Below are 21,859 nucleotides of genomic sequence, written 5' to 3'. Positions count from 1 at the left end.
TGCACGGCACAGGAGACCACCACGTCGAGGAAGAGGAGCTCATTGATGAAGAAATCCAGATCCTCATAGAGCATGTGCGCGTACACCGCCGTGATATGCTCACACGGGCAGGGAGCACACATACGCCTGCTCAGCGTATGGTCCACTGGCAGCAAGTCAAGGATCACAACTCCGTCGAACCAAACAGAAGCTGGGTAACAACTTCACCTCTACTCTGGTGACTGGAGGTGGGTCACCATAAGAGGACCAGGATCTCACACCATATGAAGAGACCGTCAGTTAGTTGGTTGATGTGGAGCAGATCCAAGGTGTGGGAGGCCTGCCAAATTATGAGGAAATGTCCGGTGAGTGATGAAGCGTGTGCACCCTGAATATGGATATGTAGATTGTATGAACTGTTCTGATTGTGTAGCACTTCTGCCTGCATTTCTATGACTTGCATGGGTGAGTACTGGCCTGTGCTTGGTGTCGTGCAGATTGCATACTACCAATGTGCTGCACACTGAGATTCTCCTCCTCACCACACCCGCTTCCTCCTTTCCCGTCACTCTCTGGCCGGCCTCTCTTGGCCCTCTTCCTGCTCCCACCGTGTCCTTGTTCTCAAGCCAGGTATCGTATTTCTCCAGGACAGTGATCTTGGCACTGGCTCCCAGTGGCTACGATGACTAAGTTCAAAACACTCTGCATTGTCCACAAGGCCTTCTGGGTCCTCGGGCCGTGCAATACCTTGAACTCTATCTTCCTAAATATCTTCCTTATGAAGCTCTTCAATCATCCCTCTCCTATTCCCTCAGGGTCAGTTGCTTCTCGTAGCAACGAGTTGCTGTTTGATGTTTTTCTTCGGCTAAGGCCTCCCTCTGGAACAGCCTCCCTAAAACTTGAGGTGAAGCTTCTACATTTCTGGAAGCACATCTGATTCTTCCTCTTGGGTTGTGCTTTCTCTCCTCCTCTCCCCTGCTGAACTCCTGGCTGAATCTGAAACTCCACTGATCACCTGGCCACTCTCTGATCTGTGGACCGGTCCTCTCACCCGTCAGTTGCACCCATGCACTGCATCCCTGGCATCCCCTGCACTTGGGGACCGTTTTCTGTATCCCTACAGCCCCCTACCTGCACTTGACACCTGATGTCTGCTCTTGCCCTTCCACTGCCGCCACCTAGCCACATTTTACTTGGTGCTTATGTAGTAATATTTATTTTACTGCCATTCCCATGTACTGCGCTGCCCCCTCCTGCTCCCCACTCACCCACAAGTCTCCCCTTCCCCCCTTCCGCTGCACTTGAGCAATCACAATATGACATGGCCTCTTGAGTTTGGTGTGTGTGGGTTCAATCGATTCCACCTCCCTTGCCTCGTCGCACCTTATAACACTTGTGTATATGCACTTAATGATTAACATATGTCATGTGACATCAGTTGTACATGGCTTTGGGACAGTGGTCATCAAGAACTGTCTCATGGAAATAGACAGTTCCAGCATGCCGTCACAACATGCCAGCTGGGTATTTACATGAGTGATGTTTGTGACTGAACTATGCCAATCAAGTGCTTGTGTCTGTAGCAGGTGCTATACACCATGCACTGCATGTGTTGTTAAGTCCATCCACACATGTCCATGGGTGGTTTCATGCTACTCATACCTTCCATTTACACTGGCGGCGGGAGGGAGATTGTGCCATGATTGACATAGCAGGTTAATGTGTTGCAGGACACCATTGTGATACCTATGTGTGTGGGCTATGCTATTTACATGGCTCTTCATATCTTTTTGTGTCCATGTGCAGGTAATGAGGCACTGAGGTAGAGGAGGAGGTTGAGGTGGAGGTGGAACGGGATCCTGAGCCACCACAGAGCACCAGTGGAGGACGTATTGTGGCAGCCCATAATACTCTACTGGTGGTGCAGCCCATCTGGGGCATGACTCAGTACGAGTCCACCTCTGATGAATCCAGTAGCTCTGGTGGTGAACTGGATGACAAATCCTCTATGCTGTCGCTGTTGAGTGCATCAAGTGTTGTGCCTGTTGTAGCCCGTGCGTCTGCAGGGGGTAAAGTCCCCTCAAATGTCCAGTCAGTGTTGTCACGTCAGTCTGTGGTGGTTACGGCTGTAGGGCCACGCTCCACAGTATTTTTTCCTGGTCCTGGGACAGCTGAGCAAGGGAGGAATGCAGTATGCATTCACAGACAGCGGCATCACATCAAGGGCCATGCTCACTTGGGTCAGGCAGTCGTGGGGCCCGAACACGCGGTGGCCGTGTTCCGGCTGGCGATACAGTGTGGGAGCAGTCCATGTATAGTGTTGCACGTCAACAGGGTGCTTCCTATGAAATGTTGACTCAGGCCATGGATAGGGTGGCCGATTCCATGATCCCCAGGCAACACAGGTAGAGCACCGGCTGCAGGCATTGTGCTCCACATTCCGCTCAAACAAGCTGCACATGGAGGCCAGCAACAGGAGCCGAAGGGTCAACCTGAGGTCTCTGCAGATATCCCTGGTAGCAGAGGGTCGGGCCCACAGGGAAGCCCTTAGTCAACAGTTTCTGGCCCTCAGAGCTACACTGGAAGTGCTAGAGGCAGGCCGCAGTGCACAGTATGAACAGCAGATGCAACTGTTGATGCATGTCATCTCAGAGGAACTCTGTGCATCCCGTGAGGTGTTGCATGCGGACCTTCGAGGCTTCATGTTGGAGATGCACTCATCTCACTCCTGCATGGCTGTTGCCATGAAGGACCAGGCCAGGGCTATACATGGTGAATCTCCCTTACCACCTTCAGTCTTACCTGTAGTCTATTGTGAATTTATGTAACAGTGTGTTGCCTTCCGTTCAATCCAAGGGCATCCGCTGTCGGTTCCAGCTGGACCCATATCGGCTTGTCTCGTGTTAGTAAACTCCTTGTTTGTGCCTTAGGGTCCAGACACACAAGCCACTTCTGCTACCCCTTTCCATGGGATTGCAAGGAGTGGTGCCTGTAAAAGTAACTTAAACTGAGGCATTGGGCTTACCATATATCTGTGGGCAGTCTCAAGTCCAACCTGTGTATACATACCTAGTGGGATTCCTCATTGTTTGTCCAGTGCATGGTTCCCATCCCTTTGTGGTTGAATTTTGAGATTCATCCTTTGTTCCTGTTCCATCTTTATTATTTACCATGCACATCTCCATTCTTGTTTGACTTTCTGGTGTATGCGTGTACCTGCACCCTTACATTAGCAGACACACACAAAACCTACATGTGTGATCTGTTCAGCTTACGACACATTGAGGCACTTGTGTAAATATGATGAGTCACCATCAGACAGATTCACTGTTAGGTCCAGTGTTTATGGTATGTTGTACTGGAAATTACTGTTCCTGTCAACATTATTATGGCTATGTATGAGCGTGTGTTATTTCTGAACTTGTTAAAAACATCGTTGAGCGCTTTGTGACAGTAGTGTACTGTATTGGCCATTTATGTATCTGGTTTGACATTGCATGGCATGGTGTGGCAATTATTTTACATGACGTGTGGGAGGGTTTATGTGACACACCAGCAATTACATGTGTAGTTTGGCATGGTGTTAGTGGCATACTCCCTCTTCTATGCGTTCCTTTTGTACACACCAGATTGAATTAGTATTAGTTCGAAAGGATGCACACAATGTAGCACTTCCAAGGACACATTCTCAGGGTGGCTTGGTGGACACAGATGATTGTCCCTTTGTCATCATTGAATGTCACCTGGTATGTGCCAGGGCTGTGTGTACTCCACAGGGGTTGGATTTTAGGTGAAAGATTGTGCCACAAGCTGGGTACGGGCAGCCTCGCCACGTGCCCTTTCCCCATGCATGCACAGGCGACGTGCATGTGGTTGGGGATGTGGGGGCACCACCATGTCCACCGGTATGCCACGCTGTGAAGCATCATTGTGCAGGACACATGCTGCCACAATAATCCTGCACACTACTGTTGGGGCATATAGCAGCTCACCACCAGGGGTCAATGGAGCAGAAGCGTGACTTGAGCACTCCGAAAATGCACTCCATTGTTAGGGAGAATTCTCATTTTATGGCTAATTTCCGTTCCCTATGGAGTCCCCCAGCAGCTTTTCTGGATTTGAAGGGTTTGTTTCTTCCTACCTGCTAAGAGCGAGACTCTTTTTCAAACTCTTAGGCATTTTTGCTGTGTGTGTTCTAGGCTATTTTTGTGTTTAATGCCTATGGGACTTACTCTCCCCCATAGGAACCATCTTTATGCACATGTGTTACACAGCACCCTCCGTGCAGTACCACAGGGGTGTCGTAGCGACCCCCAAACATAGACTCCATACCCTGGTACTTACTACTGTCTCCCAGGGCATGTAAAGTCCCCATTGACTTTACAAGTCAATTTCTACGAACTTAACCAGTACAACCCATCTTACTATGGAAGTACAGGAAGGGGTTAATAGTTTTTCCCCCAGATTAATTTTCGAGAGTGTACCCTACAGTACCCCTCTAAAAGGTTTCTGGCTGGTGGCAGTGGTTACTACCAAAAATATTCGACCGCAAATATTTCTCTATGGGATTTTCCCATTGTTCGAGGCTACCACTTTTTCTGACAGCCTCTAACATACCGCTGATGCATTTTTATATTAACTTTGCTCCGATAAGTTTTATTTGCCAGAACTTTGATATAACTTCTTTTTCGTGTCTTTCTCTACAATCCAAGCTCACGTTGGGGATCCTTTGTTCTTCCTTTCGGCGCCACTGAGTCTGGGGTGGGTCCATTGTGTGGGAGGGGGAGTAGGACCCCTGGACAGGGTTGCCTCAGCAACCCATGGCGCACTCTATCCTGATAGGCTGGAGGGTCTCCCGTCAAGATGACCACTCCACTGTGTGAGTGACAGCTAGGCTGTATGAATGGGTCTCTTTCTGCATAAAAGCAGGGTCCTGAGGACTGGAAGAGCAAGACGTCGCCACTGGAACTAATGAACCGAAGGGCAGAGAAGCCATAGACATCTTCAGCATCTACACCACCGGTGAAGCCCTGCCGGCTCGTCTCACCACTTTTTTCCACACGATGAGAGGAGATCTTCATCGAAAGAGCCTTCTTCCCTTGAGCTGGTGGGGACAACCAGTTCGCCCATTGCTTCTCCGGACCTGTCTTACTCGAATCAACAGTGCCCAGCACTTGGGGACCGGATAGCCAGGCAGCTATCGACCCGGACCGCGATTAAAAGGAGCGTACCTTTTAAACTTTGTTTGGCAGCACCGCGGTTGGTTTCATCCCTGGGTAGTGCAGTGTCTTGAATCTTCCTCCACGACGAGAGCCTCTCTTCCTCTGCTGGACCCCTCGACCTGTAAGGACTACCAGGAACAACCGCCACCGCAGGAGCCGCTTCACCACTTTTAAGGTACATTGTTCCGTCAGGCCGCCCTTTCTCGCGGTAGTGCTAAAGGTGTTTTAAATCCTTTTCCTACCTGTTGGGTTGGCCACCCCTCTCTCTTAACAATGTCTTTTGCTTTCTGCATCCACCTTTTCAACATCGTTAACCAAAGACTTGACTGCAGCTACAAGAACATTTTTGTTCCTGGGCCCTTGCCCTGTACCACTAACCCTGGCAAAGGCCTACTGACTCTGCTCACATTTGTTAGACCTGCTTTCTCGAGATTGATTCTCCATTCGAACTGTGTGGTGTAACCCTGTCTTAAAACTACCCTTTCCTTCCCACTGCATAATCATTGTGAAATGCCATTTTGCTCAGTTTTCATTCTAAGTATTGCTTATATTGATGCACTGTCTGTCTTGCTGAACTGGTTGATGAGAAGTGTTGCTAGGGTGTATAAGAACCTATTTCTAGATAACTTGTGTTTTCCCTCCCTTGTGAGAAATTGCTAGAGGATCCCTTGTGTTTAGTTGTCACTTTGCCGTTTTGCTCAGTTTTCACTTTGGCTCACTTGGTCTACAATTTATATAGGGAGTGTGTATATTTTTCTATTGACTTAATTTAACTTGCTTGATTCTTGTGATACATGTGTTTTCTTAGAAGTGTATAAAATAAATATATATCAACTTTTTAATTACAATGTTTTGGTCAGTGTTTCCTTGTGCCATAGTACAGTAGGCCTATTGTGTAAACCCTGAATACTGCTCATCTCCCTCTTGAGATAGGTCTGACTGCTGAGCCACAGCTACCAACTAAATCTTTGTGGTACAGACTGACACCAAAGGGGATTTATTGCTCTCACCTGTAGTCCTAATCTGGTGTAGTGCTCCCTAAGGGAACTGCACTGGATTCTGCCTAAAATCCACTATGCCCCATGTTGCAATATGGGCTGGGTTGTATCTTACCTGGGATGGTTTGGCAGGGTTCCGTATTGGCGTCATCTGTAGATGCTCAGAGGGTAGGCACTGTCCCCTGCAGAGGTGAAAAATGTTTGTCATTGGTGTGTATTTGTGTGTGTATGACATGCATGCGTGTGCACAGGCATTTGTACTCACCAATGAGCCATGTGTTGCCATGCCTCCCAGCTTCCAGCACCCGGTGTAGGGGTGACATTCTGAATATGAAGCTATCATAGGTGGACCCTGGATAGTTTGCACATACAGAAGTAATAATCCCCTTGGCATCACATACAACCTGCACATTGATGGAATGCCAGTACTTGTGATTGCGAAAGATGTGCTCTGTGGCCCTAGGGACATAGAGCCACATGGGTGCAATCAATCGCACCAAGCACTTTAGGGAAGAGCGCCACCCCATAAAAATCCTGGACCACGGGCAGCCTTTCTGCAGGTGTTCTGGGCATGTGATGTGCCTGCGGACTGAGGGGCGTGCACTCATGATTGCCAACAACTGGTGTAGGCAGAGTGACTGCGTGGGCTGTGAAATGCCCCCAACTCTGGCAGTGGTCCACTGAAAGACCCAGTGGCCAAAAAATGCAGAACATTGAGCACCTTTTCCAAGGGGCTCAGTGCTTGGGAGCATAGGGTGGGTGATGTAAGGTCATCCTCCCACTCCGTGATCAGGTCTAATATGATATGAGGTGCAAACCTATAGCTGCCATAGACCTGGTCATCAGGCATCTCAAAAATGCTGTTCCTAGCTAAAAATATCCTGGCCCTGGCCTTCCTCCTCCTGCAGTGTCCCACAATCACTGATGCGAGAAATGATACATTCATCGTAGCGGTATAGGCGCGTTTGTTGTTCAAGCGGCCTTTTTATGCTTTTGTTTTAGTGCGCGCTTACGCCACCTTTCGCGTGGCGTACCTATTTCCGGATTTGTGCGTCTTTTTCCACGCGCCGGGGAGCCCTTTTCAAATCCATGAATACAGGTTTTTAGCGCGTGTATGGGCATTGCAGAGTTTACTGTGGTACTTCCCTCGTAACGCCCACATTTTCGCTTGTTCTCCATTCCACATGTTCCGCCCCATATTTAGGTGACGGCGCAGTACCGAACGCCCCTTCGCTACGAGTCTCGCGCAAGGCGTTCGTAGTGTCGCAGTGACGTGTTGGATCTGCGCGGATTCCTCGCAAGTCCCTGGTAAGCCCCGCACATTGTGTTCTATGAATACACAAACTGGCGCTTGCGTGTGTTTTCGGGCCAGAGTCCACCTTTTCCGGTGCTAATAATTCCATGAATCGGGCTGTAAGTCTCTTTAGGAGGTCAGACCAGCATGTGAGAAAAGAGAGGCAAACGTACTATCATCCTGTATTTGTAAAACTGTGGCTGAGATCAAGCACTTTATTCTTGCTGATGCGGATGGGACAAAACGTTGTTATTTCCTATGCCCAACATGGGATCTTCCTGGTGAGCCTGTCTGGTATTACTGGGATTAGTATGGGTGACTACTTCTTAGCAGTGACCAGTGGGAGTGTCTAGGGAGGGAACACTAGAGATGTTGGCTTATTAGGCTCGTAAAGGGGAGCCTTTTTCAAAGGATTGTTAACTTAAAAGTAGAACATAAAGTAGGAGTAAATAGCATGGGTTGTCTGTACACTCCGTAACAAAGCAAAAGTGATATGCGAGAAGTCAGCAGCATTTGGCAACATATCCCATAAAGTTCCCTTACCCATCTAGGGGATGGGAAGAAGGCAAGTATTCTATGTAAAGGAGAAGATGCCCTGAAAGGATAGATCTTGAATGAAATAGCAATTATACATAAATATATATATGATATAGAGGTATGGAGGCAAAACAAGACCAATGTCTTTGGCGGTATGTGCATGTCCCAAGAACAGTGAAAGGGTTAAGGGAAGAAAGAAGCACAGAAGCAATCAGCTGCATCTGGCTTAAATGGAACAAAACATGAAGTGACACAGGTTTCCAGACATGCACCATCGATCTCCAGACCTGGGCTTCTGCAATAAATGTCAGAGTTGCAGTTTGAGCGGGATTAACGCTTAGACTTAATCCTTGAATTACACAAACGTCAGTCGATAACCAACTCTGGCGCATATTTTAGTATGGATCGATTGAACTGTGAAAAGCATTTAATAAACAACTATAAGCAAGGAGATAGAGAGCAGATCAAATATGTATTAATATTACAGCAGCAATAAAAATTAAAGCAACTTGTACTCTATTTGCTATTGTAAGGCAGGAATGGTATCAACAGTAAGACAGACACAAGTGACCACAGTTCAAGGGTGTTTATTGAACTTGCACAAGGGTGTGGATAAACGCCTACCTAAATCTACAGATGGGAGCAAGCTATGACCATCAAATAATAATAATGCTGTCTTAGTGAAGTTGTGTCAAAATAAAAGGGCCTGTACTAAAAAACCTATTGCCATTCCTTATCACTAATTTACAAATAATGTTGGGTAATGTTCGTGAAAAAGAAAGAAGTGTTCACAAAATAATATGTCAGGATGCTTGGGCCACTGGCCTGCCTTCTCCATGTTTTCAGCACGGGGCAAAGTGGGTCACCCAAGTAAAGCACACACTCTGGCTTCTGTGGCAAGGGGATACAGTTACATTTTCCCAGTTCAGGACCTTCTGTGTCCAAGTCTCTTTACTTTTTGCAGGTCTCTTGACGCAGAGGGCCTGCTGTACCAAAATCAACACACAAACGTTATTTTCCTTTTTCACCAGTACTCAACTTGGGTGTTCACCCTGGATCCCCCTCTTCCGGGCTCAGATCCCTTTCAAAACAAGGTTCAGAGAATTATTTTTCGGTGGACTCTCGGTTCACCCCGGATCCCCCTCTGCCAGGCTCAGATCCCTTTCTTTTGTTCCATTAGTCTCCCTCAGCCAGGCTCGGACCAATTGTGACTAACAAACTATCTAAGAGATTTGAACGTGCACAGGGTTTAGCTTGACCCGTTACATGACCACTTCGATCTCAATATTTCTTTCTCTCACACTCAGCATCAGTTGGATAGCTACCAGAGACTTTCCAATGGGCACCCATGTGGCGCTGGACCACTCTGTGTATGCTATATTTTCTTGGCCTCCCAAAGTACAATTACAAAGTTGAACTATTTCCTTTGGCTTCCAATTGTATTTGTGTTGCTCATTCCAAATGCCTCACACACTGTTTTCTTCATACAATTTTGCCGCTTGAAAACTTGGTTCAAGACACAAGTTGGTTTGGAATCAGTCTCTCCTACTCACCGGCTGTGCAGTCTTTTCTGATGATGCTGTGTTGTGGGGGCCAAGGACAGTACCACGTCAGCAATTGCTCCTCTCCGCCTTGGTAATCGACGTGGGAGAGCCCCGGGTACCTCCGACAAACTGTGAAGGTTTGATCAGTCTTAGTTCCTGGTCTTCGGTTTCTTACATTTCAAGGTTCGCGAATGTAAAGGTCATTACAGGTCAAGGGTGCTTCCTCCCCCCTTGCAAACCTCTCTGGTCTCGCCGTCTTACTCCTTGTATTAAACTGCCATCTTGGAACTGCTGTTTCCTCGTGTGTTTTGCCTCGCTCAGAGTGTGCTTTTGTGCTCCACCTTTTATCCGTGTGGGGAAGTGTGATGGAAGACAGGTGTGTGTAATGATACGTAATTGCCTAACCTTGGTGTTGGGACATGTCAGTTATACGGCTCTGGTGTTAGTCCCTTGTCGCTCACGGTGAACTGTCCGTGAGAAAGTGTTTGTGTCAGGAAAGGGGTGGGAGGGATTGAGTTCCTAGGTATCCTACCTGGTAGGATGGGGAAAAGGTAGTTTAAGGAAGGGGATACTGCATCTTACCCCCCGGTGTCCAACTTCCACTCCCGAAGACCCCTCATCCAGGCGATCCTCCCACATTGGTCCACCCCAAGGAACTGGATCCAAAAGCGATGGCCGTGTCCTGGCCACCTGGATGACAGATCGCCTGGGACTAGCGCGTGAGACACCTTCAGGTTTCTCACACTATACAAACAATTACCAAAGGATAGAAAACAATTCCGGAGCTCACATCTGTGCAAAAATGGAACTGTTCGTTGAGTATTAATCTTGAGGTATCAGGTACTGGGTAAGCAGTTTTGAACCAAAGTACAGGCTACAGGAGCGAAAAAAGCAAATGTACACATTTCCTATGGCTCCACACCAAATGCACTACCGGGGAACCCCAGAACCCTTCTCGGCTTTGAGTGAGACTAACTAATCGCTTCTAGCGAGGATTGGGCTTGGACAAGGCACAAAGCCAGTAAAAAAGGCACAGTATCAATACCTTTAACAGGCAACAAAGACTAAACACTTGAAAAGAACTCCAACATGTATTCTCCACTCCCCCCTTTTTCCCCCAAAAAATATTTTATTTTGCAAAGTAACCAAACAACAAAATTCACAGATTAGTGAATCATAGCATTCTCTCAATACAGTAATGGAAATGAGGAGAGAAAAAGAAAAAAGTAAAAAATGCAGATAATCATTTTCTTCAAAAAGTCATACTTCGCTAGTAACCTGAACTTTCAACCATAAAATTAATCAAAAGGCGCCCACATTTCTAAATACAAATCTTCTCCAACTGGTCTTGTATCCATCACTTTTTCATTACTAGCTAATATTTGAAAATCAGTTATCCATTTTTTGCATCTGTGGCTTTTCCCTACAATCACCAAAGCTCTGTCGATTCACTGTCTAAAACCATAGTTTAGCTTGTTTCCACATATTTAGAACATGAATATAATCTGAACAGGGATTCCTGGGCAGTCTACATTAGATATCATATTCATCCTAACACCTCTGACCAAAAGTCTATAATCCTTGAACAGCTCCATAAAAAATGTAGTACAATTAACTTCTATTTACTGCATCCCTACCAGAAATGAAATCCTTATCCAATAAACTAAGCTTATACATTTTAAAAGAAGTCCAATATAGATGACCCAATATCTTTTGTCGTATAAGCCGCAGGTTTAGAACTAACTCTGCATTAAAATAATTCCTTAATGTTCTCTCCCATTGCTCCACCGAAATATATTCAATTTCTGCCCACCAAATACAGTGCAACCTGTAACACCATTCAACATGTTCACTTATCATAGACATCATCTTAAGATAAGTTGACTCCATCCGGGGAGGAGCATCAAATATCCTACAGATTTCCAGTCTATCCATCAGCAGGTGATCGATATTTCCAGTCTATGGGACAAAAGTACCTTAAGGGTTGTATACCTACTCAACTCACGCTTACCTAGATATTTATTGCATAGATCAGTAAAGCTTACCATTTGTGAATCTCCAAACTTCACCAAGTTTCATTACTCCAAACGTGACCTAATTCCTCCAATACAGCATTCTATTGTGAACTTGAAGTGCCAGATTATACCATATAGATGCACTATTATGTAACCAAATATTTGTATCATTGTCTACTACCCAAGAAACTAATGTGTCTCGGGTGGCCATAGGCAGAGTACTACCGTTATATGATATTTTCCCAGTCAAATCTATATTATTTAACTGTATATGTGACACTTCCTTTTCAATATCCATCGAGATTGGAGGGGTGACCTCTTTTTTTTTACAAAATAGTCTGCAGAAATGAAAATCCCTTATGATAGCTTCCAAGATCCGGATACCCAAATCCCCCTGCCCCCCTTGACACTGCATACCAGAACAAAAACAAGGTATCGACATCTTGTTAGCACCCCACAAAACATTTTGAAATAGGTTGTCCATCTTCTTGAACACCTTTTTAGAAAACTTGAATGGTAAGGATTGAATAACATAAAACTTTAGGAAGATGGGTCATTTTGATGGTGCTTATTTTGGCCCAGAGGTTTAAATGCAACTTGTCCATTTTCGGACGTCATTTTGTATCACTTCTTTTATCTTGTTCACGATGAGTTCTACAATCTTGTTCAAATCATGTAGTAAATATATTCCCAAATATTTCAGATTGTTCAGACCATTCACAATTCCACGAACCAAAATCACTCCTAGAACAAACTTTAAAAAGTGGAAATACTTCTGATTTCTCCCAATACATTGTATGGCCAGTGAGACCATCTACCGTACCTCCTCAAATAACTCAATATAGTATATTCTTAAGGTTTGGATAAAATAACTCCTATCATCCACATAGGATAAGACTTTATACTCTTTATCACCTGATATTATTGTTACTATATATTGTTATATAACTCAATATAGTATATTCTTAAGGTTTGGATAAAATAACTCCTATCATCCACATAGGATAAGACTTTATACTCTTTATCACCTGATATATTGTTACTGTCCAATATCTACCGCAAGAGGTTCTAAAGAAATATTGAATAGAAACTGTGACAGCGGACACCCGACACCCCTGCCCTGTGTCAATATACATGTATCAGAGATATCTACATCAACCGAATCCTTAGCTGTTACTTTGTCATGCAAACATTCAATCATTGTCAGAAAGTTTTGTCCAAAACCCATCTTTTCCACCGTATATTCTTGGAATGTCCAATTGACCACATCAAACGCTTACTCGCCGTCCAAAAATACCAATGCTGTTTCGGAATTAACAGTATTGCGAAGCCTCAGCATATCAATGAGTGTTCTAATATTATCATACCCATATCTCTGTCTAATAAATCCAGTTTGTGATTTGTGTATTATTTCTCCCATACATTTCTCAAATCTATTAGCAAAAATGTTGGTGAATATTTACATGTCTACACCCCTTTTTCTAAATGCCTTTTAAATCAGTGTAAGCAAAATGAGAAAGAGGGAATTTAAAGAATGTACATGAAACACAGTAAGATTCAGGGAGAACCAGGAAGGTTTCGGACAGTGAGGAAGTCAACAGGAAAACCTATTTACCTCCTGATTAATCAGTTCCAAGATCATGATGAAGGGATGCGTTGCCAAAGCAGAACATGTAAAGGTATTGGCTGTCTTCTGACAAGCTCTTAAAGATGGATAGCGCCGCCAAATAGCCTTTGGAGTCCCAGATTGGCGAAGGATAGTAGAAAAGATAATACTTCTGGTGTTTTACACAGAAAAGAGTCTACATTCTGGTCTTTGCACCAGCTGCAGAATTTATTCCAATGGCAACGGTACAAGGACGTGTTGCAGGCCTTTCTGGCCGAAAGCAAAATCTCCATTAAGTCATACTTTGTATCTCAGCCTCTCAGAAACCATGCATGAAGGCTGAATGTCTTCACCTCTGAATGGAGAATCTCAATCGCTCTCTTTCTCTCTCTCTCTCTCTCTCTCTCTCTCTCTTAGGATTGTGTGTTTCCTGAACTTTCTCAACCTCCTGATCACATGAGGAATGACGGGGACTGGAGGAAACACAAACAGGAGTGGAAACTCCCAGTCCACTACGAACGCGACCCCTAGAGCTCCTCTTGGAAGAAATTCCCTCAAGCAGTACAGTTTGTACTTACGGTTCACACTGGTTGTGAATAGATCCACTTGAGGGGTTCCCCAAATGGTGAAGATCTCTTGAAGGACTTCCTGAACTAGTTCCCACTAGTGGGAGACTGTGCTCTGCCTGCTCAGAGCGTCCGCTGCCGTGTTATCTTCTCCAGCTAGGTGAACTGCAGATAGATTCCTTCTTGAATTGCCCAGTGCCAGAGCTGCATTGCCTCTCTGCACAGTGGTAGTGACCCAACACCTCCTCTCTTGTTGAGGTAGTACATGGATGGCATTGTCTGTCATTATCACGACATTCCTTCCCTGTACAGAAGGCAGAAAGGCCTTCAGCGCTAGTCTGATTGCCCTCAGTTCTAAAAGATTGATATGTAGTTTGGACTCCAATGGAAACCAACAGCCGCTGATTGTCAGATTGTTGGTGTGGGCTCCCCACCCCATTACTGTGATCTCTGGCCATGGTTGCCAAAAGGGTTCTGTAAGTGATTTCAATCCGGCACTTCACCTAAGGCAATGCCTAGTGTTGGATGCACAACTGAAACCCTTAATTATTTATTTGTGTCTATAGGTTCTTTTATTCTGAACGATGTACCACTTATATCACGCCCCTCTCTTTTAACTACCCCCCCCGCCCCGGTCACACAGAACCAGGAATCAGGCGGGTTTGCAGAGTTAAAATATTTATTATGTATTGCACACTATATATCACACTGTTCTTAATGGGTATACAATGATCACCACTGGGGTGATGTCACACTAAACAATCTCTTTAATCATAATGAGGACAAATAATGCAGCACAGAAATAATACTTGTGTATGTTCAATCAAATGGCAATGTGATTACTATTTCCCCTGCACACCCTTCGATCTCCCCCAATATGCAATACGAAGAGATAGAAGGAGAGGGGACAGGTTTCAGGAATGCAAAGTTCAACAAAATATATCAATCCCAATTTCCCCCCAGCAAACACCAGAAAAAAACAGAATTGATTCGCAAACTGACAAAAATGGTTTTAAAGTTGGCTTTGAATAGAATGAGGTAAAACGCTAAAAATGGTTTAATTCACTGAAATTATTGAAATTCTCCTGGGAGCCGCTTTGTATGGTTTCAGACAAACACTAGCAATGAGTAGAAAATAAGAAGCAGGTAGAAAACTTCATTTTGAGGTCGGGTGCAATGAAAAGCTATTTCACACGTTATATATTTGATCCAAAAGAAAATTCACGGCAAACTTCAGATGCAATATATCAGCGCAAAGATGATTTTAAAAATATTACCACAGAAGGACTATAGCATAAGAGAGAGTTCAGGCAAGACAAAAAGGATTTCCAACAATGCAGTTCTGGATATAAGATAGATTTGATTTGAATAGGGATGACTATGGACATTACATAGGCTAGTGACAATCCTATGCTATGGATACTCACTACCAATGTTTGAATGGAACCGTCAGGGATTCTGGTCAAGGATTTTTCTGGGACAGACTGCTGGGCACACCGGACTGGACAGGTCAGCGATCAGCAATGCCCTCTGGACACCGCACGGCAGGACTGGACAGCAAGGCGCTCTGGTCTACACTGCACAGCATGACTGGACTGGATCTGCAATGGCTCTCTGGTCTGCACAGCATGGCACCATACGGGGTTTAATCTGCCCTTCTGGTTATGAAGATAATTCCTTGGCAGGCAGGCAGTTACAGCACAGCCTGGCTGCTTCTTTGTTAACCACTTTAAGTTTAGTGATGGGTTCTGGAAATTAGGCCCAGCTGAAAGTAGTTCAGCTATGCTCTGAGCCTTTCTGCTTGCAAAGTTTTTGGAGTCTGGAACAAGGAGTATGGATTGATCTCCTTCAAAGTGCTTCGCCAAATTCGAGATGGTGGGTGGATCAGTGTCCCTCTAGGTCCTAAGATGTCTCTATTTATGTGTTTCATAAAGGGGTGGGTAAACTGAATTATCCTAGGCGCACCCCCTAGGTAGTCTATTGGCTAAAGTCTGCTCTCTCCCTTGATTGGAGGAGAAAACAGAGTGTCATCACGATGAGGTATTTTATGAGGCAAAATATCCTCCCCTTTGCCTTTTGCACATAAAATCTATTTTTGATATAATACATCTTTACATGTGTACAATCTTTATACCAATGACATAGATAGATCACGTATTTTGTGGAGCAAATATTCTTCCAAGCCCCGTAGCTGTGAGGTCTTGGGTCTGGATTTGACAGTTTTTTGCACTTTTTATCCGGGACACAATATCTGATTTGTCCACACTTTTGTTCATATGTGTGCATGATATCTGGGCATTATCGTATTAACACTGCTATTAATTTTATCATGTTTACAAATTCGCACAGTCCTTTATCAGTCTTTTTCAAAAATGTGCTTTCTGTCCATTGAGAATCAACAAAAATGTCTATCTCCGCCTCCAAAGGTTTCTTTAGCTCAAGAGCAATCCCCGCCTTCTTCCTCTGGCAGAGACCACTGTTGACACTTACAATCTGCATATCCTTTCAGCCAAGGGAGGTTCATTGTCTCTCCCAGGAGCAGCAGCCAAAATCTCCTACCCTCTTAATCAACACCTGAATGTGAGTTCCAGGGCCAGAGCAGAAGGGAGGTGTCTTGCCCAGTGGGGAATTTGCTTTGTAGTTTTGTGAGTCAGGCTTACTTTAAAAGTCAGTTTTGTTAAATTTTTCTTTGTTGAAAATAAACTTGCAATTTTAAAACCAAGATCTAGAACACTGATTCCAGGCTCTAAACCATGAAGTTTAAATAGTTGCAGCCTAGTTTGCTCTTGATAACAGGTCACTTAGATTTGAGACATTTGATTCCAATTGCACAAGTTTAAGCTTCTGATGCAATTACTGACAACTGTCAATACAGGCGACAGGTGGTACTGCGCCCATATTTTGACAGATTTTCACAGGCAGGCACACTTTTTACTGTGGATATTTTCATGACAGATTCTGCTTTTCCTGACATTGTGTGCTCATACTAATTCCTTAAATGAAGTGGCAGGTAACACCCAGCAAAGATATTGGATGTTTTGTGGTGTTTTGTTCTGGTATTTTATATTTTCAGCAACCAAGAAAAAGGGATTTAAGAGCAATTTCTGGGTTTCTTGCAATAAAACACTGCCTTTGCTGCAGTGTTAATTTTTATTTGGTGGGCAGCCCAGTAACATGTTTCAACAGTGAGGTGTCCTTTCCACTACTGACAACAGGCAAAGTAGAATTGGCAGCCATCTTTTGGTGTTTCAAAGTGCAATTTTCATAGGTTCTGGCGCGCCCAGAGATTTTGCGGCTATTTTGATGATTCCTGCACCATCAGCACACAGGGATGTCGCAGGGCAGAACCTAGTGGATTAACCTCATAAAATCGAAGATCCGGGAGATGCTGGGCACTCTGAAGCTTGGTGACCATCTGCAAAATGTCTTCAGCCCTCACCTCGGGTGGCAAGCTCTTTCCCAAGGATGTATCCACTACAGTCCCAATGAACTGGAGCTTTTGAGAAGGTGTCTTATGGAATTCTTGTAATTGAGGGAGAAGCCCATTCAGTGAAGAGAGTGGAAGGTCACGCTGAGATTATGCAGGATTTACGGGAGAACGTGCCCTGATCAGCCAATCATCCAGGTAGGCGTAGATGTGAATCCCCCCTCTCCTGAGGCTCACTGCCACCACCGCCATCAGAAGTCAGTCCAAATAGCAGAACTCAAAACTGATCATGAGAACCGCTAACGGCGAACCGCAGGTATTTTCTGTGCTTTAGATGGATTGGCACAGGAAAATAACCATCCTGAAGGTCGAATGACACCATCCAATCCTGGAGTTGGAGGAACTGAAGGATCTGAGAAAGTGTGACTATCTTGAACTTGTCCCTCCTGAGGAACTTGTTCAAATATCTCAAGTCCAAGATGGGTCTCAATTCTCCATCCTTCTTGGGTATTAGGAAATATGGAGAATGCCATCCCTTGTTCCTCTCCACTGCAGGCACCACAGGCACCGGTTCTATAGCACCTTTCTCTAGCAGGGTCAACATTTCCTGCACAAGGAGCGGATCTGGAATCCTCAGAGTGGTTCCCCGGTGGATGGTTCTGAGGTCTCTGAATGAAAGGAAGGCAGTTACCGTGGGCTATGGTTTCCAGTGCCCAAGCATCTGAAGTAATGTCTCGCCATTCTTCCAGATGCTGAGACAGTCTGCCTCCCACTGGTGATTTGTGAATCAAGACCTCAGAGAGGTTTTGAGGCGGCTGATGCATTGGCTGATGGTAAGGATGCCCCTGCTTGAGCGGGCTTCGCACCTCTCCCTCGACCACCACGAGGGAATCATCTTTGGCCTCTTTGACCAGCCATTCCTCTCGCTCTTCCAACTGAGGAGTAGTAGTGAAAAGATCTACCCCTCCAAGGGGCGAAAGGGCTGAGGCTACCTAATAGCGGCACCCAAGGATTTGGCCGCTGCCTTTGAGGCCTGCAACTTCTCAAGACTTTCATCACACTTGTTGCCAAAAAGATGAGACCCGTCAAAAGGCATGTTGAGGAGTCGAGATTGCATATGTGGCGCAAATCCAGACTTCCTCAACCACGCAAATCTGCGTATTACGGTGCTAGTAGCCATGACTCTGCTGATGCTGTCAGCAGAATCTAGACTTGACTGAAGAGACTTGCACATGGCTTGTTTGTCGTCTCTAATAATAGCCAAGAATCGGTATCTTTCCTCCCCCCTCGGAATGTGCTCTGCCGCCATGGAAATGCAGTCCCATAGAGTGAATGGGAATTTTGCAAGAGCACATGTGGAGTTGGCTCATTTTATAGCCATACTCCCTGCAGAAAATACTTTTCTTGCCCATCCATCTACTTTCTTGTCATGCCCATCTAGAGGGATAGCAGGATATGCTGCCTGCTTGGAAGTTGCGGTAGCTGCCTGTACCACCAGACTCTCTGGAGTGGGGTGTTTAGACAGGGTCACTACTGGAAGGGTGGTATTTTTTGGTCAGGTTTCTGTTCTCTGCTGGATTAGTTTCTGGCGTCTCCCAATTTGCTGCCACCCTTTTTTGGTGAGCAATACGAAACGGTAAAACAGGATCCATCTGCGGACCCTTATCAAAATGTCAGTCAGATCATCCTGTTTAAAGGGGAGGGGAGGCCTACTCAACCCCATATAGTCTACCACCACTTTAGACATTAGTTGTCTATATGAAGCATCTGCATGCTCATCAGCCTCCGGTCTACCAAAATCCAGCTCAGGTGAGGTGTCTACCCCACTGGCCGTTTGTAAATTATCATAAAGATCTTTCAACCTAGACTCTTCTGAAATAAAGCTCTCAGGCACATTTGGTGTACCAAATTGGAGACCAAAAAGCGCATCATTGTCTGAAGGTTCATTTTCCTCATAAATTGAGTCAAGAGATTTAAAATAATGTTTCCTTGGTATAGGCATCGAAGGCTTAATAAACTGTGGGTTCGATGCTCAAGGAGTCAAAATCTTTTTTGGCTTTGATGGCGCAATAAGTTTAGGTGGCGCAGTTGGCATTGATGGAGCAGCTGCCGTCGAAGGCGCAGCCAGCGTCGATGGCGCAGCTGGCATTGGTGTCGCCGATGTCGAGAGTTTAGCTGGCATTGAGGGCGCAGCTGGCGTCAATGGTGTCTATGACCCCGACTTAGGTTTGGTCTTCCGACTCGAAGGACCTGGCCTTCGTCTCGGGCTCGAGGGCACGCAGGATTTGGTTTGAGCCCTTTCCTTATCGGCTTCTTTGGAAGGTGCGATAGGAGCATGGCTTGCCGTGGGTTTTTGTTTTTGAAATATTCTCAGCATTTCTGACCTAAATGCTTCCTATTCTGCAGGTATAGAATTTTTCGTGGGGCAAGATACCCTCTCCGAGGAGGTGTATGATGACGAAGTCAAAGAAGGCGACCTGTGGTGCCTCTTTTTGACTTCCTTGACGACGATGAGTGGTGGGAGCCACTCCTCGATTTTGATCATTTAACCTTCTTCCTCTGAGGAGAGCCGCCTCTCGGCTTGTCGGACGAACATTTTTCGACGGGATAGATGGAGCTTTCTTGGGGTTTTTACCTATCGCCAATTTCCCCTTTCGCTCCTTCAAAGCCTTTCTGCCATTGACTGGCACTTGGAGCAGGTCGAGGTCTTATGCTCCACCCCGAAACACCACAGACATACTCGGTGTGGGTCGGTTAACGACATAACAATCTCAACACTTCTTGAACCCGGTCTTCGGGGTAGTCGGTGTCGATGAAGAAGGCATATCGCGAAGATCAAAGGAAGTGCGCTGTAGTTTTCTCAAAGCGATAGCTTATGCAGAAACACAGAACTGAAGCCACCGGGTGCTGCGTGTGCTATAAATGCCTTTGATGACATCATCCTCGAGATGGAGGCCCTCTAGGGACATCGAGTCGACTGCATCGACGCACAGCACCCTCTGCCGAAAAAATTATTCCAAAGCAGCAGAAGCTGGATATCTAATATATCAAAGATGTGGAATATGTGGGAGGACACAATCCATTCAAAAGAGGGAATTTAAAGAACATACATGAAACACAGTAAGATTCAGGGAGAACCAGGAAGGTTAAGCAGGCCATTGGGACAGTGAGGAAGTCAACAGGAAAACCTATTTACCTCCTGATTTATCAGTTACAAGATCATGATGAAGGGATGCGTCCCCAAAGAAGAACCTGTGAAGGTATTAGCAGATGCTAGGTTGTCTTCCGGGACATAGCATTCATTAAGAATCTTGCTCGCCATCCCAGCAACAGAATATTCAGAAAAAGGATTGAAAGAACGGAATCTTGCAGCAGGACAGTGTCTTCTAATACCTTTTTGTACCTCAGGATAACAATCAGAGAAGTTATAATACATCTAAATATTTAAATGTACTTCATGGACATTGTTACACTAACAGCGAGAGAAAACAAGCACCAATATGTCAATTATGAAGCAACATTCATTGACCTATTGAAATATGATGTACTTGAACATGGTCCTTGCAGAAAATGTACAATATTACACTTTATGAATAATCCATTGCTTATGTACTATCAAAAATGGGATAGTCCTGCATTGAACAAGGTGATCTATTTCCTAAAGGAGTGCATACTTACAGGTCTCACTTTGTCCAAAAGAGGCATGCCTTTACTTTGTACAGCATGAAATTGCAACTGGTTGAATTCCGTAGCTATCCTTTCCAAAATCTGACCGGTCAAAAGAGGACTGAAAAATAAATGACACAGGCTTTGTCATTTATTGCTCGTTTTCAATGAATGCATCATGTTTTATCTTATCATTCACAACCCCTATTGTTATTTCACGTACTCATCCCGAGCATTTCTGAAATCATAAGTTAAGTGTTCCTAACTATTCTGTAAAGGACACTGCAGAACGGTCGGTGCACAGTTTATAGCAGTCATTCACAAACTAAAATACATGGAATGCATTTCAAATTGCAGTTTGAGGCCTGAAAATGGCCATCAAATTATCTATGGCATGACTAAGATTAGCATTTGATGCATCCAAGCATCAGAGGTTTGAGTATGCAGGACCTTTGTTTTGCTTTTGGCCCATAGGAGGCACTAAATCTCTGGCTACAGTGAGTCCAAAACGAATGCAATGGTTATGAAGAATAGCACTGGTGGTGGGATACATATCAGAAGATTAAAAAAAACTAAAAGGCACTTATGGATAATACTAGCCTAATCATTTGATCACCTGACAAAAGTGTTACCATACTAATGATGAATTTATCAGACATTAAGAGTGGTGAAGACTACTAGTGGATCAAAGTTGCCTACCTCCTGTAGAAAATCCTAGAGACAGAATATAGGAAGCTGCAGAACACAAAATGTACCAGGTGTGACAATAATGGTGGTTTTCTGAACAGAAACCTGACTTTTTGGTATAAACAAACTCACACATTCCAGGGGTTTACACTACTCACAGAAATATAACATTCTCCGAATCGACCAGGTACACCAACAATGTCAGACAATTGATGAGCCCTTGAGGCACTATCACAATTTGCTGATTATTTTCTTGATAATGAAACACAAGATGAATTCCTAAGTAAAAAACAGAGCACAAATAGTGGAGGGAGTCGA

General features: G+C 44.9%; 1 protein-coding gene across 1 annotated transcript in view; it reads right to left on the bottom strand.

Annotated features, from left to right (window-relative positions):
• The window catches only part of COG2 (component of oligomeric golgi complex 2), a 1,367,578-nt gene that overhangs the window by 905,342 nt on the left and 440,377 nt on the right, over positions 1-21,859 (bottom strand). The window contains exon 6 of the mRNA XM_069607998.1: positions 20,867-20,975. Coding sequence (XP_069464099.1) covers positions 20,867-20,975 — 109 coding nt within the window. The remainder of the gene's footprint in view (positions 1-20,866; positions 20,976-21,859) is intronic.

Source organism: Ambystoma mexicanum, chromosome 4q, assembly GCF_040938575.1.
Source record: "Ambystoma mexicanum isolate Mex_15411 chromosome 4q, UKY_AmexF1_1, whole genome shotgun sequence".
NCBI classification, from domain to species: domain Eukaryota; kingdom Metazoa; phylum Chordata; class Amphibia; order Caudata; family Ambystomatidae; genus Ambystoma; species Ambystoma mexicanum.
Note: the sequence above shows the minus strand (reverse complement) of the source record. Positions and strands in the feature narration are given on the sequence as shown.